The sequence below is a fragment of the Botrytis sinoallii genome, assembly GCF_014898435.1.
Source record: "Botrytis sinoallii strain Bc 23 chromosome Unknown BSIN_004, whole genome shotgun sequence".
Taxonomy (NCBI): Eukaryota; Fungi; Ascomycota; class Leotiomycetes; order Helotiales; family Sclerotiniaceae; genus Botrytis; species Botrytis sinoallii.
Window position 1 is genome coordinate 2,237,651 of NW_024066031.1, and position 19,434 is coordinate 2,257,084.

The 19,434-nt window shown below is 43.0% G+C and overlaps 6 protein-coding genes across 6 annotated transcripts; 1 reads left to right on the top strand and 5 right to left on the bottom strand.

Annotated features, from left to right (window-relative positions):
* Positions 1–1,461: 1,461 nt before the first annotated feature.
* EAF02_003098 (uncharacterized protein) lies at positions 1,462–3,469 on the bottom strand (the record flags this gene model as incomplete). Its single annotated transcript, XM_038899146.1, has 2 exons — positions 1,462–2,991; positions 3,044–3,469. The coding sequence occupies 2 exons, from the start codon at positions 3,467–3,469 to the stop codon at positions 1,462–1,464; spliced, it is 1,956 nt and encodes a 651-aa protein (XP_038761434.1).
* Positions 3,470–5,178: 1,709 nt separating this feature from the next.
* Positions 5,179–7,870, bottom strand: EAF02_003099 (uncharacterized protein). The gene is made up of 3 exons (XM_038899147.1): positions 7,130–7,870; positions 6,698–7,074; positions 5,179–6,644 (listed from the first exon to the last, which is right to left on the bottom strand). Exons 1-3 carry the CDS (start codon positions 7,302–7,304, stop codon positions 6,255–6,257), a joined length of 942 nt encoding a protein of 313 aa, XP_038761435.1. The 5' UTR covers positions 7,305–7,870; the 3' UTR covers positions 5,179–6,254.
* Positions 7,871–8,109: 239 nt separating this feature from the next.
* Positions 8,110–9,831, top strand: EAF02_003100 (uncharacterized protein). The gene is made up of 6 exons (XM_038899148.1): positions 8,110–8,360; positions 8,418–8,460; positions 8,526–8,566; positions 8,817–8,968; positions 9,088–9,451; positions 9,507–9,831. Exons 1-6 carry the CDS (start codon positions 8,297–8,299, stop codon positions 9,659–9,661), a joined length of 819 nt encoding a protein of 272 aa, XP_038761436.1. The 5' UTR covers positions 8,110–8,296; the 3' UTR covers positions 9,662–9,831.
* A 1,539-nt stretch (positions 9,832–11,370) lies between these two features.
* On the bottom strand, positions 11,371–14,820 carry EAF02_003101 (uncharacterized protein; the record flags this gene model as incomplete). The annotated part of the gene is made up of 1 exon (XM_038899149.1): positions 11,371–14,820. One exon carries the CDS (start codon positions 14,818–14,820, stop codon positions 11,371–11,373), a length of 3,450 nt encoding a protein of 1,149 aa, XP_038761437.1.
* A 2,029-nt stretch (positions 14,821–16,849) lies between these two features.
* On the bottom strand, positions 16,850–17,618 carry EAF02_003102 (uncharacterized protein; the record flags this gene model as incomplete). Its single annotated transcript, XM_038899150.1, has 3 exons — positions 16,850–17,114; positions 17,172–17,256; positions 17,336–17,618. The coding sequence occupies 3 exons, from the start codon at positions 17,616–17,618 to the stop codon at positions 16,850–16,852; spliced, it is 633 nt and encodes a 210-aa protein (XP_038761438.1).
* A 338-nt stretch (positions 17,619–17,956) lies between these two features.
* Positions 17,957–19,132, bottom strand: EAF02_003103 (uncharacterized protein; the record flags this gene model as incomplete). Its single annotated transcript, XM_038899151.1, has 2 exons — positions 17,957–18,887; positions 18,939–19,132. The coding sequence occupies 2 exons, from the start codon at positions 19,130–19,132 to the stop codon at positions 17,957–17,959; spliced, it is 1,125 nt and encodes a 374-aa protein (XP_038761439.1).
* Between the last annotated feature and the right edge of the window lie 302 nt (positions 19,133–19,434).

Sequence of the window (19,434 nt, forward strand, 5' to 3'; positions counted from 1 at the left end):
TCCAATCTTCTATTCATATTCATCCATCTATCTACTCATCCATTTCATACAATCTACAGATCTCCTTCTCAAATCTTAGTTCCCTCCTCATCTACTCATCCATCTCCTTATCTCTCTACTCATCCATCTATTCATCAACCACCTATATATCTCCTCCACTCATCTCTTCCATCTATCCCAATTCAACTCTTCATCCCCTCCGCATCCACGACTATCCCCTTCCCATCTATCCTCTTTTCCTCATCCATTCTCCCCTTTCTATCCATCCCCTTCTTTTCACCTAGTCTCTCTCCCTCTCCCTTATTCACCTAGTCTCCCCTCTCCCTTATTCATCTCCCTCCACCTCCCTCCATTCCCCCCAAACCTCCATTCCCCCCAACCCCCCAAATCCCCAACCCTCCAAATCCAACTATCCCACTACCTATCCAGAAAACAACTCTTCCTCCATTTATCACAATACATAATCCATTCATCACATTACATAATTTGCACTTGAAAATCTACATCTACATCTACATCTACAGATACCCTCCTTCGCCTTCAGATATCTTCATCCCCGAATATCCAAATATCTTGTTATACCTAGGTACTAACAGCTAACATTCCATCCTCTCATCACCTCATTCCCCATCTACAGTGAATCAATAACAGCTCACCTCTTCTCTCCTCTACTTTCACACCCTATCCCCCATCCTTACCCTATCTCCCATCCCATCCCCATCCCCATCCCATCACAACCCCCCAAAACACCATCACAAAACCATATTCACACTCACACTCACACTCACACTCACACTCACACTCACACTCACACTCACACTCACACTCACACTCACACTCACACTCACACTCACACTCACACTCACACTCACACTCACATACTCACAAAATCATTACAGAAAAGCAGAAAAGAAAGAAAAAGTTACCATAAACCTATCATTCTATAAATATATAATCCACCCACCCATATATATCTATTCATCGCCCCATCCTTGTAATCATTCATGCCTTAACCATTCTCGCTCACTCCTCCTATACGACCCCCCCCCCCCCTTATACAACCACTCATACACCCCCCTCATACACCTCACAATGTCATATACAAACAATCAACCCATCATAAAAAATGAACCACTTTTTCCTAACCTTTCCTTCCCTTTCATTCCCCATCACCAATCCCCAAAAATCTACTACTCGTAATTTACTTACAATAAATATTCCATTCCCTTCCCTCCCCTTCCCTTCCCTTCCTTATACCTCAACCTATCTCAATAAACAAATATCCCAAGGCTGCCGTTTGTCTCATAAATATATATACGCAACGAAAAAGAAAACATTCCCTTAACGCCTTTGCCCAACGTTCTACTTTGTCTTGCTTTCGCAAACTACTTTAATTCTCTTCGTTAAAGAATAACGAAATTCATACCCCTAACCCAGATTTCGTACGATATAAAAAATATATCATATCGCCCAACTACCTCTTCTAGCTCTTACGCCCCAAGCACTAGGTGACGATGCACCATTTGACATGGAAGGATGTTGCCTCGCCCATTCCAGAATATATATTCGTAACGCTTTCCATCTAGCACCATAACCCCCTTCACTTCTTTCCCCATTAATAGATTTTCCTTTCTTCTCTTCTACATGTCCATCAACTGCCACCAAACCAATATGTCCTTTGATATTCTGACTCTTGTCATCTATTCTCAATTCTTCTTCTGGAATTTGAGAAATCTTTGCTAATTCTTCGTCATATTGTCGAGCTAAAGATGGATATCCGAGGGAAAGGTAATTGTAAACTTGTGTAACAAACGTATCATCAAACTCCTCCAACAACATATCTTCTGATTTTGACCTCGCAACCTCGGCTTTTAACCTATCATCGAGTCCACTTAGCATATGAACACCCCCCTTGTTTCTTTCCGATGATTTGGCAGGAACATTTGGCGCTGCATTTGAAAACGCGGAAGAAAACGGATCATCCATTTCTATATGCGGGGTTGCAATCATTTGTGGTCTCTTGACAACATCCGGACTGAGATATTGTTCATTTTCCTCGGCAATACAATAACCACCCCATAAACCACCTCCATCTTCGACTCGATGTGGCTGTACGTCATGTCGTTGATCGGATTCGAATTTTGTCGCCTTTGGAGAAGGACACATGCGAAAGACTAAATCACCACCAAGCATTGGAGGAGAGGCTGCGTTACGCATTCGAACCAATTCGGCTTCCTTTTGTTTATCTTGAGGAGTACCACTTGGTCGAGTTTTATCCGTCATTCCATTTGTCCAAAAAGGATCGTGAAATGTTGGGGCTGTGGCTTCCTCAGCTACCTTCTTATTGGTCTCCTCTTCTCTCAACCGATTCAAATTCTCCTGATGTTGTTGCATTTCTTTCGCTGCCCACCCAGCCTCTGCAGAATTTCTACGAAGTTCCTGAATATGTGCATCATCCACCAACATGCCTACACCTTCCACGGAATCTTCTTCGGAAGCTGTGTCGATCTCCCTATCGTAAAAATGTTCTACAATTTCGTAAGCAGACTCGTTGGGGAATGCCGCTAATGCTTGTTCCATGAGTTGTTTCTCGGCAGCTTTAGCAGCTAGTGCCAGGAGATAACCCGCAAATCTCTCATCACAACTTTCTCGCGTTCGTGCCATTTGCATCTTTAACATGGAATCTTCCGAAGATCCCAGCGAGCCAGATAAAGACGGTGTAGACTCGGCATCTTCATCCTCGTTCTCGGAATTCTCTTGTGAATTCTCATCCGAGTCTATGGGGTCTAATTCTGGTTGATAAGAATTCGATCGCGTGCTTTTTCTAGTATTATTGTGAGGGCGCATTGAGGGTTGTCGACGCGGTAGTGAAAGTGGAATGTGAGAATGGATATCTGCAGAAGAAGAAACTGGCGTGTTGTCGGGTGCTAAGGGGACTGGCATTGGACGTATATATTTTCGTTTTTTCTCTGCATAGATATGATTTGTACCCTAGAAACATTAGATACCGAGTAATTAGAGGAAAGTCAACTGCAAAGCATACCGGTGTGATATCAGTCTTATCAGTAGGTAAGGTAGCCGGGCCAGGAGTGGTAGATCTCTTGAACCTCTTTGACGTTTCTATTAATTGAGGTGTGAACCTTCTTCTCGGGGCCGGTGAATCTGCGGCAGCTGGAGCTTGTGATTTGGACTCGGGAGCAAGCTCTGGAGTTGGCAGAGGACTTGGAGATTTTGCTTTGCTCGACTTTTGCGTCGTTTCCACGGGTTCAGGCAGGAAGCGTCTCTTGGGCGGGGCAGCGGCAAAGTCCTTCTTTTCGATGGCATTCTCGACTTGCTCTACATTTTCTTTCTTATTACTTCTCGTCGTAGTTTCGACGGGTTCGACGGCAAACTTTCTCACTTTCTTCACCGTCTCCTCAATCGGAGTGGGATCGAATCGAGTTCGTGGTGGGGGTGACGTAGCTGACATGATTTTGAAGAGAATTGAGTAGTAGGAGGAAGAAATGGATATGATGAATGCCTAAATTTGTTATTATATCGATGGCATGCCAGAGTTCAATGAGAAAAGATTGAACGGATTGAACAGATTGAGGTTTGTGATGGAAAGTTCAATGGTGTGATGTGTGTTGTAGTGGTTTGTGGTTGTCATGTATTAGTAGATTTTATTATGGCCCTGGTCTATTTATCCAGCTCGTGAATGGCATTGCATACTAAGTAGGAATTTTGGGTTTGAGATGGGAAGTATGGTAAGAGATAGGATACCCAGTCGGTACTAGGGAGGATGAAGAATTGCAGAGGACTGACATAAGGTCGGTCTAGGAGGAAAGTTGATTGGATTGAGTGAGTTGAGTGGGGAGGGGACGGGAGGGGTGGGGAGGATTTAATCCTTGGTTTCTTCGTTCTAGAAGCGAAAATGTTCAAGAATGAGTGGAGTCGAGGTTGTGAGTGGAGTGAGTTTGATGGAGAGAGAGAGAGGAAGGAAATGGAATAAAATATCTGGCTCATAAGTACGTGGTATTGTGGAAAAGATAGGTATAAGTGAATAGATGGGTAGAATACCGAATCACGTGCGAATGTAGGTTTTGGAAGGTTCAAGTTGAAAAAGTAAATCCCCGCCATGACCAGGGGATTATGTATGAGTGAGTAGGTAGGTAGATGGTAGATGGTAGATGGTAGATATCTATGTATGACTGGGGGAGAAGGCCACATGTGACATCTAACAACTCATGAGATTTATTAGTTTCTTCTTATGTGTTTGTAGTTTCACATGGAAATCTATCTCGAGTATATGTACCGGTATTATATATTATATATCTAATATGTATCTAGAGATATATATCAGTATTACACATCATATATCTATTGTATATCTATATATCTATTATATACATATATATCAGAATAATTAGAAAAGTAAAAGAAACACCTATAAACTGAGGGGCTCAGATATCTTCCGTACTTGAATAACTACCTAGGTAGGTAGGTAATGATAATGATTTACCCATCGTATCTATGAATAGAATAATAGTAAAACCTTATTAATCATTTACTCATTCATTTCAATTAATCAATCACTCAATCAATCATTCCATTCATTCTATTCATTCCATTCATCCCATTCATTCTATTCATCCCATTCATTCTATTCATCCCATTCATCTCCATTCATTCCACTCAATATTCCCTATACGGTTACGAGACCAGGATGAGCGATACCAGATAATTCAATGCTAGCCCTGTATATATCAACCCCTTTCGACTCTTCAAATCCCTCTCAACCCAATTCCACATTCTACAATTGGGGCACGTGAGGAATTGGATGTATTCGAGTAACAGGAATAAGATATCAGATCTGGGTAGGTATGTATTCTATCTAGTATTAGTATTTCCATCTCCATTTCCATCTATCTACCCATCTACCCATCTACCTCTCTCTTCCACACATCATTTTTCCACACATCTTTTACCCTTTCTCGTCTTTCCTAAACCAGATATCCGGTTTACTTACCTAGTAATAGTTAATCACTTAATCACTTAATCACTTAATCACCTAATCACTTAATCACTTAGTCATTTAGTTAGTATAATTACTCGTACGGTTAGTATAATTCTCAATTCAGTTAGTAAGTATAGATAGATACCTAGTACATAGGTAGTTCGCTTCTATTAATCTATCAATCTATCAATCTACATATTTCATGCCTAGGTATATATATATACTATCGTATCCCATCTCATCTTGTCCCATCTCATCTTGTCCCATCTCATCCCACCCCATTTCATTTGATATGATAGGCAAATATCAAATATCAAACATCAAAACATAAAATCCAAAAAACGTACTTCTACATCTCTCCGCACCTCTCCATATCTCCATATCCATCCACCCATCCATCCATCACACCCCATCACACCCAAATCCCAAATCCCAAACCTCTCACGCGACCACAATCTCAAGTCCAGACTCCATCCAAATGCTCCATCTATCCATCCAAACACCAATAAACACCAATAGGTAAACATTACACATACATACATACACACATACATACATACCATTCACCGTTCACCGTTCACCGTTCACCGTTTCTTCACAATCCATCCATTCCCCCCATCACACACTCAAGAATCCAACGCTCACAACTCCCAAGTCCTACCATACCATACCCTATATACATCAATTGATTCACCTAGAGTACCTCTGCATGCATATATGCATGTCTCACAATTTCTTTTCCCACCTTCTTTACTTTACTACAATCATACATACATACATTGTCAATCACTTCACATAAATATGTGGATCCACCATACTTATTCTCACACACACGTACATACATACATACATACATTGAACAATCCAAAATCAGTCGAATATTATCATTATATTGAATAGAATTCAATTCCCATTACAGACCCAACTTCACACGCCTATCAATCATATAAGACTTAGATGGCTGCAAATGAATCCCGACGCCATTTCCTCTTCTACCTTATGCTCCCTATTTGTATAATATCAAAATAAATATAACGAATGAATGAACAAACAGTCAATCAAATAGATGAATCGATGCAAAAACCCGGCACTATACATGAGCCAAAATATCTGATACAACTACACATGCGAAGTGTAGATTTGTGCAAAGAGGACCTTGAAAAGTCGAAACAATACACAAATGAGTCGGAGAGACTCGAACAGAATAAATCTAACAAAGATTGAGAAAAGAAAAAAGGATCTCCTGTCGCAAGGTCAATCATTTCTCCTTTATCTGTCTTGGTAATCCAGCTGCTCTCCTCATTTGAATGTCTCCCTCGGCCAACCATCGACTAGCTTTGACCAATTGTACGACATTGATGATTTGTTTTCCTGCCATGATGGGGAATGAGATTCCGGCAATGATCCATGGCCAGGTGGAATCCATCTTATTTGCGCGTGCAAGTTCCAATGCGCCGGCGCTGTAGGGATTAGCGAAGAGGGATGCGGCAGATGGATTGGAGGGGCTTCCGGGGACGAGTGTGCTTGCTGCTTCGCCATTGTCGGTAACTTGGAGGAGAGATGGTGAGAGCAGAGGAGAGGAGAAGGAAAGGAGGTAGAGGGCGATGAAGAAAATTTCGTTAAGAGCACAGAAGAGGAAGAGGACAGTCTATCATCTTTTGTTAGTTTACATCGTAGAGATTCATACACAGATGTACATACCTTGTTTGTGTAATACAAGTTCAAAATCCAACTGCGAGATTTGTCGACTTGCTTATGACTGGTATCTCCTCCTCCCATAACAAGAGTCGCATACATGTGAATGTAATGACTAGCCAAATCCAACGAGATGAGTCCTTGGAAAAGCAGAGCCCATCGAGGCCAGGCGGAAGAAAGAAAGACCAGCAAACAGGCGGTGGTACAACGATCGGTCACCATATCCAATACCGCACCAAATTTTGTAGATTGTTCAAAGTAGCGGGCAGCATATCCATCGAGAGCATCGAGAAGGCAGGAGATACTGTAGAGAAGAGTGCAGGTACGTGGATGAAGGGGCATATAGTATAGAGATACCAATGCGAGAACGATTCGAAAGTATCCTATGAAGGATTAGCATGCGCCATTCCATTCGCATATAGATTTGAGGAAGCTTACCGATAACATTGGGCCAGAAGAGAAAGATGTTTTCCTTAACATGCACAGCCTCTTCCGACTTGTGTGCCGAACCATTACCATTGCCATTCATGATGACTTGTTCACGAGCTGCGGGCGTGGGAGTTGATGGTGAAGAAGCGGCAGCTGTTTGTCGTCTGGTTTTAACACTAGACATCGTTTTGTATTGATTGAGAAGCTTCCAACTCAAAGATCTTATGTGCTGAAAAACGTTGTGGTGTGAACCGCAATGTTGTATTGAGTTCGACTCGAGGAAATGGTTGATGTGGAGGTTTTTGAGGAGCTGTTTCGAGGTAGGCAAAATTTGTTAACTCGGTAGGTACCAAAGCTTCGGATTAATAGAACCTCTTTTAATTACAAGATGATGTAATAGAGATTTTGGGATATGGGAATGAAAGAGAAGCTTCAAGGTCGAATGTGGAAAAGGAAGATGGTTGTTTGGAAGTTTGATTGATTATCTTGAAAGGAATGTTAGAGAATCTACTCGTAGAGAATTTAGAGAATGGGTAGAATGGTAAGATGGTAAAATGGGTGAGATGGGTAGAAAGTCAGGAAGCAAATCTCTTATCGCAGGTTTACTAAAAGATTTGTAGCAGTACTTCTTCTCTACAATAATACTGTACGAGTATGCATGCATGCAAGCCAAAATAATAACAGGATCTATGGATAGGGCAATCAATGAAAATGTGTGTGTTTGCAGCTGCCAGCATCAATACTGCTCGGGAAGGACGACTAGGTACTACGAGTAGATAGATAGGGATTATTATTAAAATTCAATGACATGGATTAAAACCCCCTTAACCTTACACTCGGAAGTGTCGGGTCTAATGAAAAACGGTTCGTTCACCAGTTCTCCCAGTTGTAAGATCTTATCACTACTAGGTAGGTAGGTAGGTATATTCATTATGATTCCTCTATCACGTGTACAGACTTCCAGGCCAGGTTCAAACGAGGGGCTACGGTGACCCAAATTGCGGAAATCATCGGTTACTCGATTATTCACTGATAGCTGTCTGTGAAAGCTTCATTTGGACAATATCAACCATCACCTCTCATCTCTTACTGCTTGAATTATTGGAATCAATCTTGGATACAGAAGCTTCTATATAACTTCAATAACCAACGACATATTACACATCCATCTCCAAAATGTTAATCCAAGAAACGCACCATGATGTTCCGACAAAAGCGGGAGGAAAAGAAGGATCGATGAGTACAGCTTGATTACCCCCCTCCTCAACACAAATCAATCCCCGCTAATCATATCTAGGAATCTTTCTCTTCCATCCGACCATTCCAAACTACCCTCAAGCGTGTGTAGTGCAATCTATCCTACTATCTACCAAAGTTCAAAGCTGAAGCCTTTTATCACATATAGACGATTTCCCGGTGTTGTTGTTTTCAGTGAGATTTATCAAGGTTAGTGGGGGTTTGGTGGGGTGTTTCAACGTTCTTAATCTGTATATCGCTTCATGTCATATCATTGGTCTCCATTGACCTTCTCATACCCTTATCAGAGAGATGGATTTTCAAGTGACAACTCATCGGTTGGAGTCCCATGAGGCTTGCTCAAGGGCCCATGTCTTCCTGCTTCCTTATCTTACAACCCCGCACTCACGTGCTACATATAAATAAGCAAGAGTACATGCTGACACTCTCCTCATCAAAGTCACTGGGCCAGTTGCCCGATTCGCAAGACAGATCGCTGGACAAGGCTATATTGTTGCAGCACCTTCATCATACCATGAGTTTACCGGCCCAGAACCCCTCGCTTATGATGTTCCTGGAACTGATGCTGGCAATGAATATAAAATCACCAAGGTATGTTCCTTCCAACATCAAATGTCTAGATCACAACTTTAAGCCCCTACATATCCGAGTTCAATTTCTCCTAGACCATTCTCTAAATCTTCATCCATTTCTCACCACATTATCCACAGACCCTCGAAGCCTACGATGAAGATTCCACCTTAACAATCGACTACCTTCTCTCCCTCCCTACCTGCAATGGCCGCATCGGCAGCACAGGAATGTGTCTCGGCGGCCACCTCGCCTACCGCTGTGCTCTCGACCCTCGTGTCGCCGCAACAGTAACTTATTTCGCCACTGATCTTCACAGCGCAACTCTCGGTCTCGGCAAAAAAGATGACAGTCTCGCTCGTGCCTCGGAAATCAAGGGCGAACTGGCCATGATTCATGGATGCAAGGATAATCATGTGCCTCCTGAGGGAAGAGATCTTATCAGACAAACTTTAAGAGAAAAGGGAATTGTATTCAGTTGGTATGAGGTTGCGTGGGCTCAGCGTTAGTTTTTATTCCTCAATATCAAATATCAATTAATGCTAACACAAAACACAAGACGCATTCATCCGCGATGAACTATCAAAAGGTCGCTACGACCCCGCCATCTCTAAGATCTGTTTCGAGATCCTCCTTGAACTCTTCGGACGAACACTCAAATTGGATCTCGGACCTCATGATGGAAAGGAACAGAAGATAGAAGATATCTGTTAGTTGTCATATACACTTACTTGTATCAACATCTACATCTAAGCGATGAGATATAGAATATATGAATTTTCTTAAAATCTTGATTGAAGGAATATTCCCCTTCACTGCTGTGACAATTTTATTCAATCATTAAAATAGCTAGCCATCTATAAAATATCCATTCATCTATCTGCCTACTTATTTGCCCCATCCTCCCATCTCAATGTCCATCACCATCTAGATCTTAGATACATAATAACGCAACATAACCCTCTCTCATACACTCTCACTCAAAGTCAGGATATCTATCCAACGGATAGTCCAATAGTCCAAACTACAATCCAATAATATAAAAACATGAATATCTAGGTATCTAAAACACTTGGAAACATAAAAATTTATAAATAATTCAATATTCCCAATTGAATCAAGTCAAATTCAAATCAAATTCAACATCTCACAAAACATAAATCTCCCAATAGCTTTTAGATATCTAAACTCTCGTATTATTGTAGGATTGGATTGTATTATAATTCGAAGTATTGGATTATGGCATACTGTGCAGTTTGTGAGTTGGAATCATCCTTTTTTTTCTGTATGTATATATGCTCTCTTCTATGTTTTCTCTTGTACACTCACATACGCATACACTCACATACGCATACCGCTATACTTTAGATCCCACCATCTATCTATCTAATCTTAGAAATCGATTGTTATCTTCCTCTTCCTCTTCCCCTTCCTCTCCATCACCCAAACACAGAGATACAAAACACTATGAAAAATCTACAATCCCATAATATCATACATACATACATACATACATACATACATAGGATTGAGCCACCTACCTACCTATACCTACCCACTTACACACATGCGCAGTACAAAGAAATCTCATATAATCCACAAATAAAAACACATACCTACACATACCTACACATACATCTCACATACATCTCACAAAACATCAGAACCAAACAACCCTTCACATCCAACCATAAAGTATTAAATCTCGCTATTAAATAGGTAACCAACCCACTCACTACCTACGAATCCACATCCACCATATATAGATACGTATATAAACCCATCGCCATCGCCATTGCACTCTCCTCATCTCACTAGCTCACCCCTCCCGAGTGCCAGATAGTTATATCAAAGCCCTAACCAACCAACCAACCAACTAATCAAGCATCTAAATAACCCATGCCATGCCATCCCAACCTCTCCATCCCAAATTCCAATTCCAAATACCTAATTTCCCATTCCCAAGATTAAAGAACTTGCACAATCAATCAACCAACCCTATACGCCACCAAATGCACATTCCATATCCTACGCTATGCTTTCCACCCATATTCAATCTTGCAAATTCTTCTCCCCTCTCCCCCGAGAAACCTCAAGCGAAGGAAGAAAAGAAGGGGCTCAAAATAGGTATATCTCGCAACTATCGATCGAACGCTAGATAGTTTGCAAAAAATCCAAAGTCCAGATTCAAACTCAATTCAAAAAATGCAAGAAAATTTCAAAAGCAATGATGAAACGCCAACTATAAATGCTGCATCCATGTGTATCTATCTATAAAATTCCATCCATTCCTGAGATATGGGTTTGTATCCATCCTTGCACTCCCTGAAATCCAAAAGTCGAAAGCTGAAAATGATGAAAGAAGAAAATTGAGATGGGAAAACAAATGAAAAAACTCGGCTGGATCAAAGAGTGTATTTGATTTAATGCATAACGCTTTGTCTCCATCGCTCCACCATATCAACTTGTCCCTGATTAAGCGGTTCACCACCAGGTCCTGTAGTCAGGCCAGTAATGGGGTTTGTGTGAATATTCTGCATTTGCATTTGCATTGGCATCATGTTATTATAGCCGCCCATGGGCATGTTGTTTTGATAGCCCATATTTGGGTATGCATTTCCAAGTTGTGTCATGGAGTTATTGAAGTTGTTGTAGTTCATAGTTGGTTGAGCGAATTGTGGGTAGCCGCTATTGGGAAGTGCGCTGTTGTGAAGGTTGTAGTTGGAAGTATTTGGTGGTCGGATTGTATTAGGTTGCCCATGAGATTGTGGGTCGTTGTACGTGCCACTTTTAACTCGAGTACCACGGGGAGCCATATTTTGTTGAGTGACGAGGTTAGTCATTGTGCTAGCTCTTCGCTGAGTTTGCTTCTCGTGCAAGCCGAGGAGACCAGTAGCTGGTCGGGATGGTTTGGCAAATGATGAATTTCGACTTGCGCCAGCGGCCGGGTGAGCCGAGAGGATGTCAGCCATACTGTTCATTTTGTTGATTACCAAAGGTTCTGGAGTCGCTTCAGCATCACCGGCCGTGCCGACTTCTTTTTCACGAGCTTCCTTCTCTGCCTGGAGACGTTTACGTCTCTGGCCTAAGGTTTCCTCTTCTTCATTGACTGGAGTGGTAGAAACTTCCTTTCCTTTGCCCTTGCCACCATCAACATTCAAAATGTTTCCACCGAATTGACTCATCATCTCAGATGCAAAATCACCGCTAACAGGTCTCGTAGCTGGAAGGCCAGTTGCTGTTCCTCCTTGTTCTTTCAGACGTCGAATGCGTTGTGCAAGTGTCTCTCCTTCATCTTCGTCCACAACAGGAGTGCCTGTAGGAATGTGCATCATGGTAGTAGCTCGAGGCATTGGCATGGGTTGGCCTGTTAATCGAGCTCTGCGTCTACTGAGTGGCTCGTTGTCTTCTAATTCACGTTTTTCCATTAAACCAAGGGGCCTGCGTGTATCTTGAATGTGAGACCTCGTTACATTTAACATGGCCAAGGGAACATCTTCATCTTCTTCGGCATCAGGATCCTCATTGTCTCCAAGTTGCCACGCTAGATTAACCCGTTTTTGTTTCCTGGTTTGTTGTTGCCTTTGTAGAACTGTGTCCATCTGGAGTAATGTAGACTGCATGCCATTAACACTGAGAGGTGGTCTAGTTCGAATTTTCTGTTGTTGCTTGCGCAACTGTAACTCGGCAAGAAGTGTGGTTGGTGGACCGTGGTAAATTTCATCGTCCCTTTGACCTTCATCCTCTTCACTTTCTACTTCACCTTCCTCCGCTCGTATGAGATCAGTAGCACCACTAACCCCGCGTGTGTGTCGTAAAGGTGTTGTGTCTTTGTTATTAATGTCATCCTCGTCATCCTCAATAGGAGACCTTGTTGCCTTTCTTTCTACCTGAATATTGGACATTGTAGAAGCACGCTTGCCATCTCCAAGTAAATTATTGCTACTTGACCGACGGCCCAATAGAAAGTTGAATGAGCTTGTTCGTTTCTTTGAATTGTCTTGCTTCTCCGGTGTCGGTGCCAGTAATTGAGCGCTACTCTTGTTGCGTTGGTGTGTTTTTCCGTACACCTCGTTTCCTAGATGTCCAGCAATTGCATGATCAACAAATGCGGTGACAGGAGCATGAGCAGATGCATCCAAGATACTATCCAGAGTAGCAACAGCCGATTGATCTTTTAACTCCATAGCCTCGGTTTGCCCCGGTGGGAGCTCAAAGAATGCGTTTGCTCTTAGGTGGGGAGGCATATGCGACAAATCCTGTGTATTTCTTCGTCCACCCATGCTCATTCTCTGATGCTGAGGAACATATTCTAGATTTTGCGCGTCATCATTTTCATGTAGAGGCTCGCCATTCGTCTCCAACACATCGGGTAACCAAATAGCTGATTGCCGAGCAGCAGCTGGAATATTGCTGAGAACTTGCGATCTTCTCTTATTCCTTGCCATAGAAGATGGATTCTTGGAGAGTTTCTGGGGCAAATTGAGCATCATGGGAACTCGTGCTGGGTAGTAAACCATCTGCTGCCCAGTACTTGGATCAGCATATGTTAGCGGCCTAGCCACCGACTGCCGATCACCAGATACTACTCTTCTCTGGTCATTGTCCCCTGGCAAAAGCTGTGTACCAGATGAGTATCTCCTCTGATCATCATGTAGCTCCTCGGGCATTCCGGATGTAGCTCTCTGTTGTTCCTCCATGATGAATTCGTGATCAAATGATGTTCTCAAAGGTGCAGAATGGACTCCATCGAAATCCGCAAACATTCGCTCTGCCTGGTCAAACGTGTTGGTTGATGTTGAGGTTTGAGGTCGAGCTTCATCAACCTGGCCTGCCATATTCTCCGCCGCATTTTCTGTGCCGAGATTGTCGACTGTTGGTCGTGTCAAGGTCGCAGAACGTTCATCTTGCTCTGCGATTGAAGGCGTTCGATGGTCGACCAGTGAGGGAAAAGACATGTTAACAAATGAATCCAACGGTCTTCCTTCTAACTCTGGTTCTTGTCGATTTCCCAATCTCGAGCTCTTCGACGCCGATCTCCCTCGCGTAGTGGTAGAAAAGGAACCCTTCGGGGACATCATATACCCTGCAGGTGAATACCCCCCGGATCTTGCTGCATTGTTCAATTCGATGATGGAGCCGGGGTTGGAAACTTCTCGTGAGACTTGTGGCATTTCGTTGAGCTGCGACAGGATGGATGACCGGCGACTATCAGAACGCTTCTGCTCCATATGGAGTTCCCGAATCGCATCATCGATGGAGGAAGTCATACTCAATCGTTCTGCTGTCTTTTCCAATTTGTCAATATTCCCTACATAAGCTCCTTGCAGCGTTTGTAAATCGGGTGTCGGGTGCCGTAACGCAATGCTGTGACCTGATGCTGTACGAACAATCGGCGCACGTTCTTTCGATAATATTGCACGAGGTGATATAGGAGAAGTCGTATTGTTGGACGACCCTGTAGCTGTATTATTTTGGGGACGGGGCCGTGGAATGCTCAAAACTAGGGGTTTCTCCGGTGTAGTTCCCTCTCGCGATGTGACGTTCTTCCTTTCTGGTGATAGCGCCAGTGAAGGAGGGGATGTTGGCTCTCGTTCTACCTCGTGCTCTTCGTAATCGTCGTCTTCTACAATATCATAACTCCCACTCGTTTTTGTGCTCTTCGAAGTAATCGATTGTACCATTTGGCTGAGACTCGGTGTATTTTCTGGAGAATATGCTTGCCCGTGGCTCGTATCGCTATTTTGCGCATCTAAAAATAGATGATTTGATGACAATCGTTGGAATGGAGAATTGGAGGCAGTAGAGTTTATTTCATGATCACCGTCATGGTCCCCATCAAAATCATTTTGATCAAGAGCATTATAAGCCATAATGGGCAAAATAATGGATGTTTGTCTTGAGGTTGTTGGTGATTGAGGAAGTGGAAGGGCAGATGACAAGCAACTACCAGGTAATAAAACAAGCACACGAGCTAGAAACCAAGTAAATAACGAAAAGTTCACAGTAGCTTGCAAAAGCAAAAGCCAAGTTCAAGTCCACCCGCCGCTACCAGGAATGACTTTGGAAATGGAATTGGGGGACTTTTTATTTGTCTGAATCCTTGATAGGGATAGGGATACAAAGCTTTGAATCTGTTTATCGCGACTTTCCGTTAATTGCCCCAAATCATTTCAGGTGTGACGACTTCGAGGTATGTGGAAGAAGCAAAGATGTCTGGTCTTATGAACGTCTCCAGGGTCTTCATGGAACCAAAACGGGAAGGGAAAAAAGATAAGATGGACCAATGTTTATGAATGCCACGAATTCTATGGATTGGTTGCCATAGGTAAGATTATATCAAAGAAGGGAAAAGCTAATCAGTATCCTTGACCTGGTGTGTTTGATTATGAAAAACGTCGACGAACGGGGTTGATGGGTTGATATCGATATATGGTGTATTAAGAGTGTGTGTCTATCTGTGTTGTAGATGTAGATGTCCCAAACACTATATATTCTGTCCATCCAAAGAGGGTGTTTATATATTACGTTGATTACCTACCCTGGAGCTTCCCCTGAGAACAGTGAATGACGATCACAGTGAATCAAAAGACATCATAGGATCTAATTATTGAGCTTCATACATGAAAAAGGAGGATTTCCAATGCAAACATCAAACGGTATCTCCAACTATCAGGGCGCAAACGTTGAAAGCTTATCTACCGCGCCAAGGGGGTCGACAGGAACATTACATATCTATCTGCGGCTGCTATCTATTCCTGGACGCCATCTTTCAGCTTCTTCCAACAGGACAAGTAGAACCCTTGATATCAATAAAACGAGGAAATTGTTTTACCGGGCAGGTCTTGAGCACAGCATTGGAAGGGAATTAAGAAACAGAGAAACTAGAAAATACTCGCGAACCAAAAAGCGTATATACACGACATGTCAAGAGGCTGATGATATCGTTTGGTGTAACAGAGATCTGAACCTCGAATTCGACGTCAGAACATTTGAGGCTAGAAGGAGTATGTATGAATATCGGTGTCTCGAACACACATTCATGTTCAAGACATCGGTTTCGTGCAGACTGCAGTATAGCTTTACAAGCCACCAGTTCATTAAGATAGGAAATTGGCAACAACAGTCCTTATGTTGCAAGTATGCATCATCACGTGCAAGCAAGCAAGACTCGAATCGATTGAGGCTCTTTGGTGAGGTGATCCTCATTCTATATTCATGATCGTCCGAATGTTTTAGATCTGGCCGAGAAATCATAGTTGCCAAGGGTTTGGCGGCAGGGTCTTGTATATCATAAGGGGTCATATTTTCTATACTAGGTTGTATTATGATTATATGGCAATATGTAGCGTTGTATTATGAGATGGTTCAAGACCTTTTAACACTGAGGGAGAGGGTCTGGAAGGAGAGGGGACTATCCACCCCTCCCCTCAGTGAATGAAGAGCGAGAAAGAGAATAAGAAGAATTTGGGCATGAATAAGGCAAGTTCTAAAAGAAAGCGTGTACCAGTACCCATTGAATCTACTCAATTGTAATCTTATATTATATGGTCTTTGATGAAGTGATGGAAGTTGGGAGCAAGTCTCAAGCAGACCATTTCCGAGAAGTATACATATTCCGAATGCCCGTACCAGAACAATATAAAACGAGAAATTCTCGTCGGGCAATGGAAGGATCAGGAACCGAAAGAACTCTAAACCACCATTATGCTGTTTATTTTTTGATGTACAGACATGGTTCTACGAGTACAAGAAAAATTGTATCAGGATATGTGCAAATGCACCCCAATCTCACCACCCGTAGCTTCTCATGCCACGGTCGAGAAAGAATGCTACACCCTTTTCGTTCACCCCACCGATAGTTCTCTTCACGTTTCACGCAGCTCCATTATCACTGTCCGCTCAGTGATGAGCTCCAGTGTCCCCTCTGTATCCTACCAACTTCATTCTACCGATCATCTCACCAACTGTGAAGAATCCCAAAACCTCAGCAACTATAACACCACCCGAGACCATCTGAGCTCTGCTGATATTTCGGATCTGTTCGAGCAAACCAGTAGGCGTTGCTTTGTTGGAGTTTGCTGCTGAATTGAAAGCAGAGCTTGGGTTTCCGGATTTAACACCCTGTACGATCTTTTGGAAGTATGATTGAAATGTTGAGGCTGGTCTGCAAGCCAAAAATCAGCTCACAATTTGGTAAGAAGCATTTCATCGTTGAACTTACGGAGGTGCCATCTTTTGACCTTGAATAACTAATTTGGAAAGCTCTAATCCAACACGAGCATAGTAGACGGTTGGTGGGATTTGTCCTATGAGCACAAAGTTAGCCATTGATTTGTAAAATCCCCGGAGAATCATCTCTGCATGCGGATGCAAAATGAAACTTACGCTCAATGAAGGCAATCAACCTTCCGGTTCTTCCTCCAATTTTCCCCAAGGCATTTCCAAGGTTTTTGGCAGCACCCGAGATAGCAGGTCCTGCGGACGAAGTGACACGAGAAAGACCTTCGCTAGCTTTCGACTGGAAATCTGATGCTTTCTCTGATGCCTTTGCGGCGGTATCTTTGGCTGCTTCGGTGGCCTTAGTGGAGGTAGATTCAAATCTTCGTGCTGCCCTTCCAGGAGCCTTCATAGATTGCCGCAGCACGGTGCGGGAGATATGTAATGACATTATGGAATCTATGCGCCGATAAACAGAAAGAAAAGGACTCTCGCGTTACTCGAGGTGTCGATTATCGAGAAGTGCGTGGTGGTGGAGTGTAATCGCGAGAGAAATGCTTGTCGACTTTTTTGCCGACGCCGGGAAGCTTAGGAACGTTCCGTGGTGTGGAAATTGCAGATTACTAAGCACAAATCAACCTATTATTTTCAAGCAGGAGTTTAATATCTCCAATTCATCTTTACATTTCACATTTCGCACAACTTGAAGAAAGCTTTTTATTATATTCAATTGAACGGTCTACACTATACTATCGCGACAAATTGCATTAGATTTCATCTTAATCGACCCTATTCGTCGTTCTTGATCTGAACTTTTATGGCACCAGTCTTTGGATTTGCTGCTGTCTCGAAGGCTTTAATCGCATCTTCCAGTGGGAAACGATGGGTTACCAGCTTCTTCATATCAATGATACCACTCTCGACTAATCGAATAGCTCTTGGCCATGTGTTACAGTATCTGTACTGAAATTGTAGGTCCACCTCGCGGGTACTCAATCTCATAAATGGTAGTGTCATCTCATTTTTGCCTACACCGACCACGAACACCTTTCCACCAAATTTGACTGCCCAACAAGCTGCAGCTACACTGCTTTCAACTCCAGTACACTCCATAGCGACTGCTGGCTCAATACCCCCAAAGGATTTTACAATAGATTTAGCACCCTCTTCCGCGGATAATCTCTCGACTTTGTGCGTAGTAACTGAAGGAACAAGCTCCTTGGCGAATGCAAGTCTTCCCTCATCGATATCTGTGATAACAATCGGGCAAGCTCCAGCGGCTCGAGCACAAAGGAGGGTGATAAGACCGATAGGCCCAGCTCCGCAGATGAGAACTGGATCTCCCAACTTAACATTTGCTCTTTCTAACCCAGCCAATGCGACACTCAAAGGTTCCAACATTGCTCCATCTTCGAATGACATGTTTCCAATCTTGTAACACCAGGTTGCAGGGTGGTTGACATATCTGCGAAGAAGCCCCGGAACTGGTGGTGTCGACAAAAACAAGACCTTCTCACATCCGTTGTATCTACCAGTGAGACATCGCTCGCATTCACCACAGATAATGTTTGGCTCAACAGCGACTCGATCGCCGACTTTCAGACTATCAACCGATGGATGGACTGCGAGTACAACACCGGCTGATTCGTGTCCAAGTATGTGTGTATCTTCGACAATCATTGGGCCTATACACCCAGCATGCCAAAAGTGTACATCCGACCTGGAATGACTATTAGAATGATTATGTGCCGAAGAATAGATTGAAACTCACCCGCAGATACCGACACTTCTAATTCCCACTGTGACTTCTCCTGGCTTCAATGAATCGCCCTTCTCAATGCTTTCTAACGATGGTTCTGCTTCCGCAACCCACAGTTCATGTGCTGGATTGGTATAAACACCAATGTTAGACTTGGTAGGCTTTGCCATGGTGGTCTGTGAGATTTCTGTTGCTGAAGGGCTCATTTTTGCTGCTTTTCTGTCTTTGGGGAAAGTATATTCTTGGAGGATAGAGGAAGTTAAAGTATTTAGAATTCACCTGTGGTAATTACAATATTTGTCAAGTGACCCCACGGTTCCAATAGCGTGCAGTAGAGTTATCCGCGACCACCCACCCTTTCCAATGAGATGAGGCAGTTCTGTGTTCTGTCAGAAGTTCTCCACGAATTATACGTGTTCAAGCCATCAACCCAATCCCCAATGCGTACAAAACGAGGTACATACTGAGATATACTATCATATCCCCGCCAAAAATAGTGGTGGGGCAA

Coding starts and splice junctions, on each gene's coding strand:
- EAF02_003100 (XM_038899148.1), top strand. CDS start 8,297: ATGTTAATCCAAGAAACGCACCATGATGTTCCGACAAAAGCGGGAGGA. Junction 8,567..8,816: donor TTTCAGTGAGATTTATCAAG/GTTAGTGGGGGT, acceptor TCCTCATCAAAG/TCACTGGGCCAGTTGCCCGA. Junction 8,969..9,087: donor ATGAATATAAAATCACCAAG/GTATGTTCCTTC, acceptor CATTATCCACAG/ACCCTCGAAGCCTACGATGA.
- EAF02_003099 (XM_038899147.1), bottom strand. CDS start 7,304: ATGTCTAGTGTTAAAACCAGACGACAAACAGCTGCCGCTTCTTCACCA. Junction 7,075..7,129: donor CTTCTGGCCCAATGTTATCG/GTAAGCTTCCTC, acceptor AATCCTTCATAG/GATACTTTCGAATCGTTCTC. Junction 6,645..6,697: donor ACTTGTATTACACAAACAAG/GTATGTACATCT, acceptor AAAAGATGATAG/ACTGTCCTCTTCCTCTTCTG.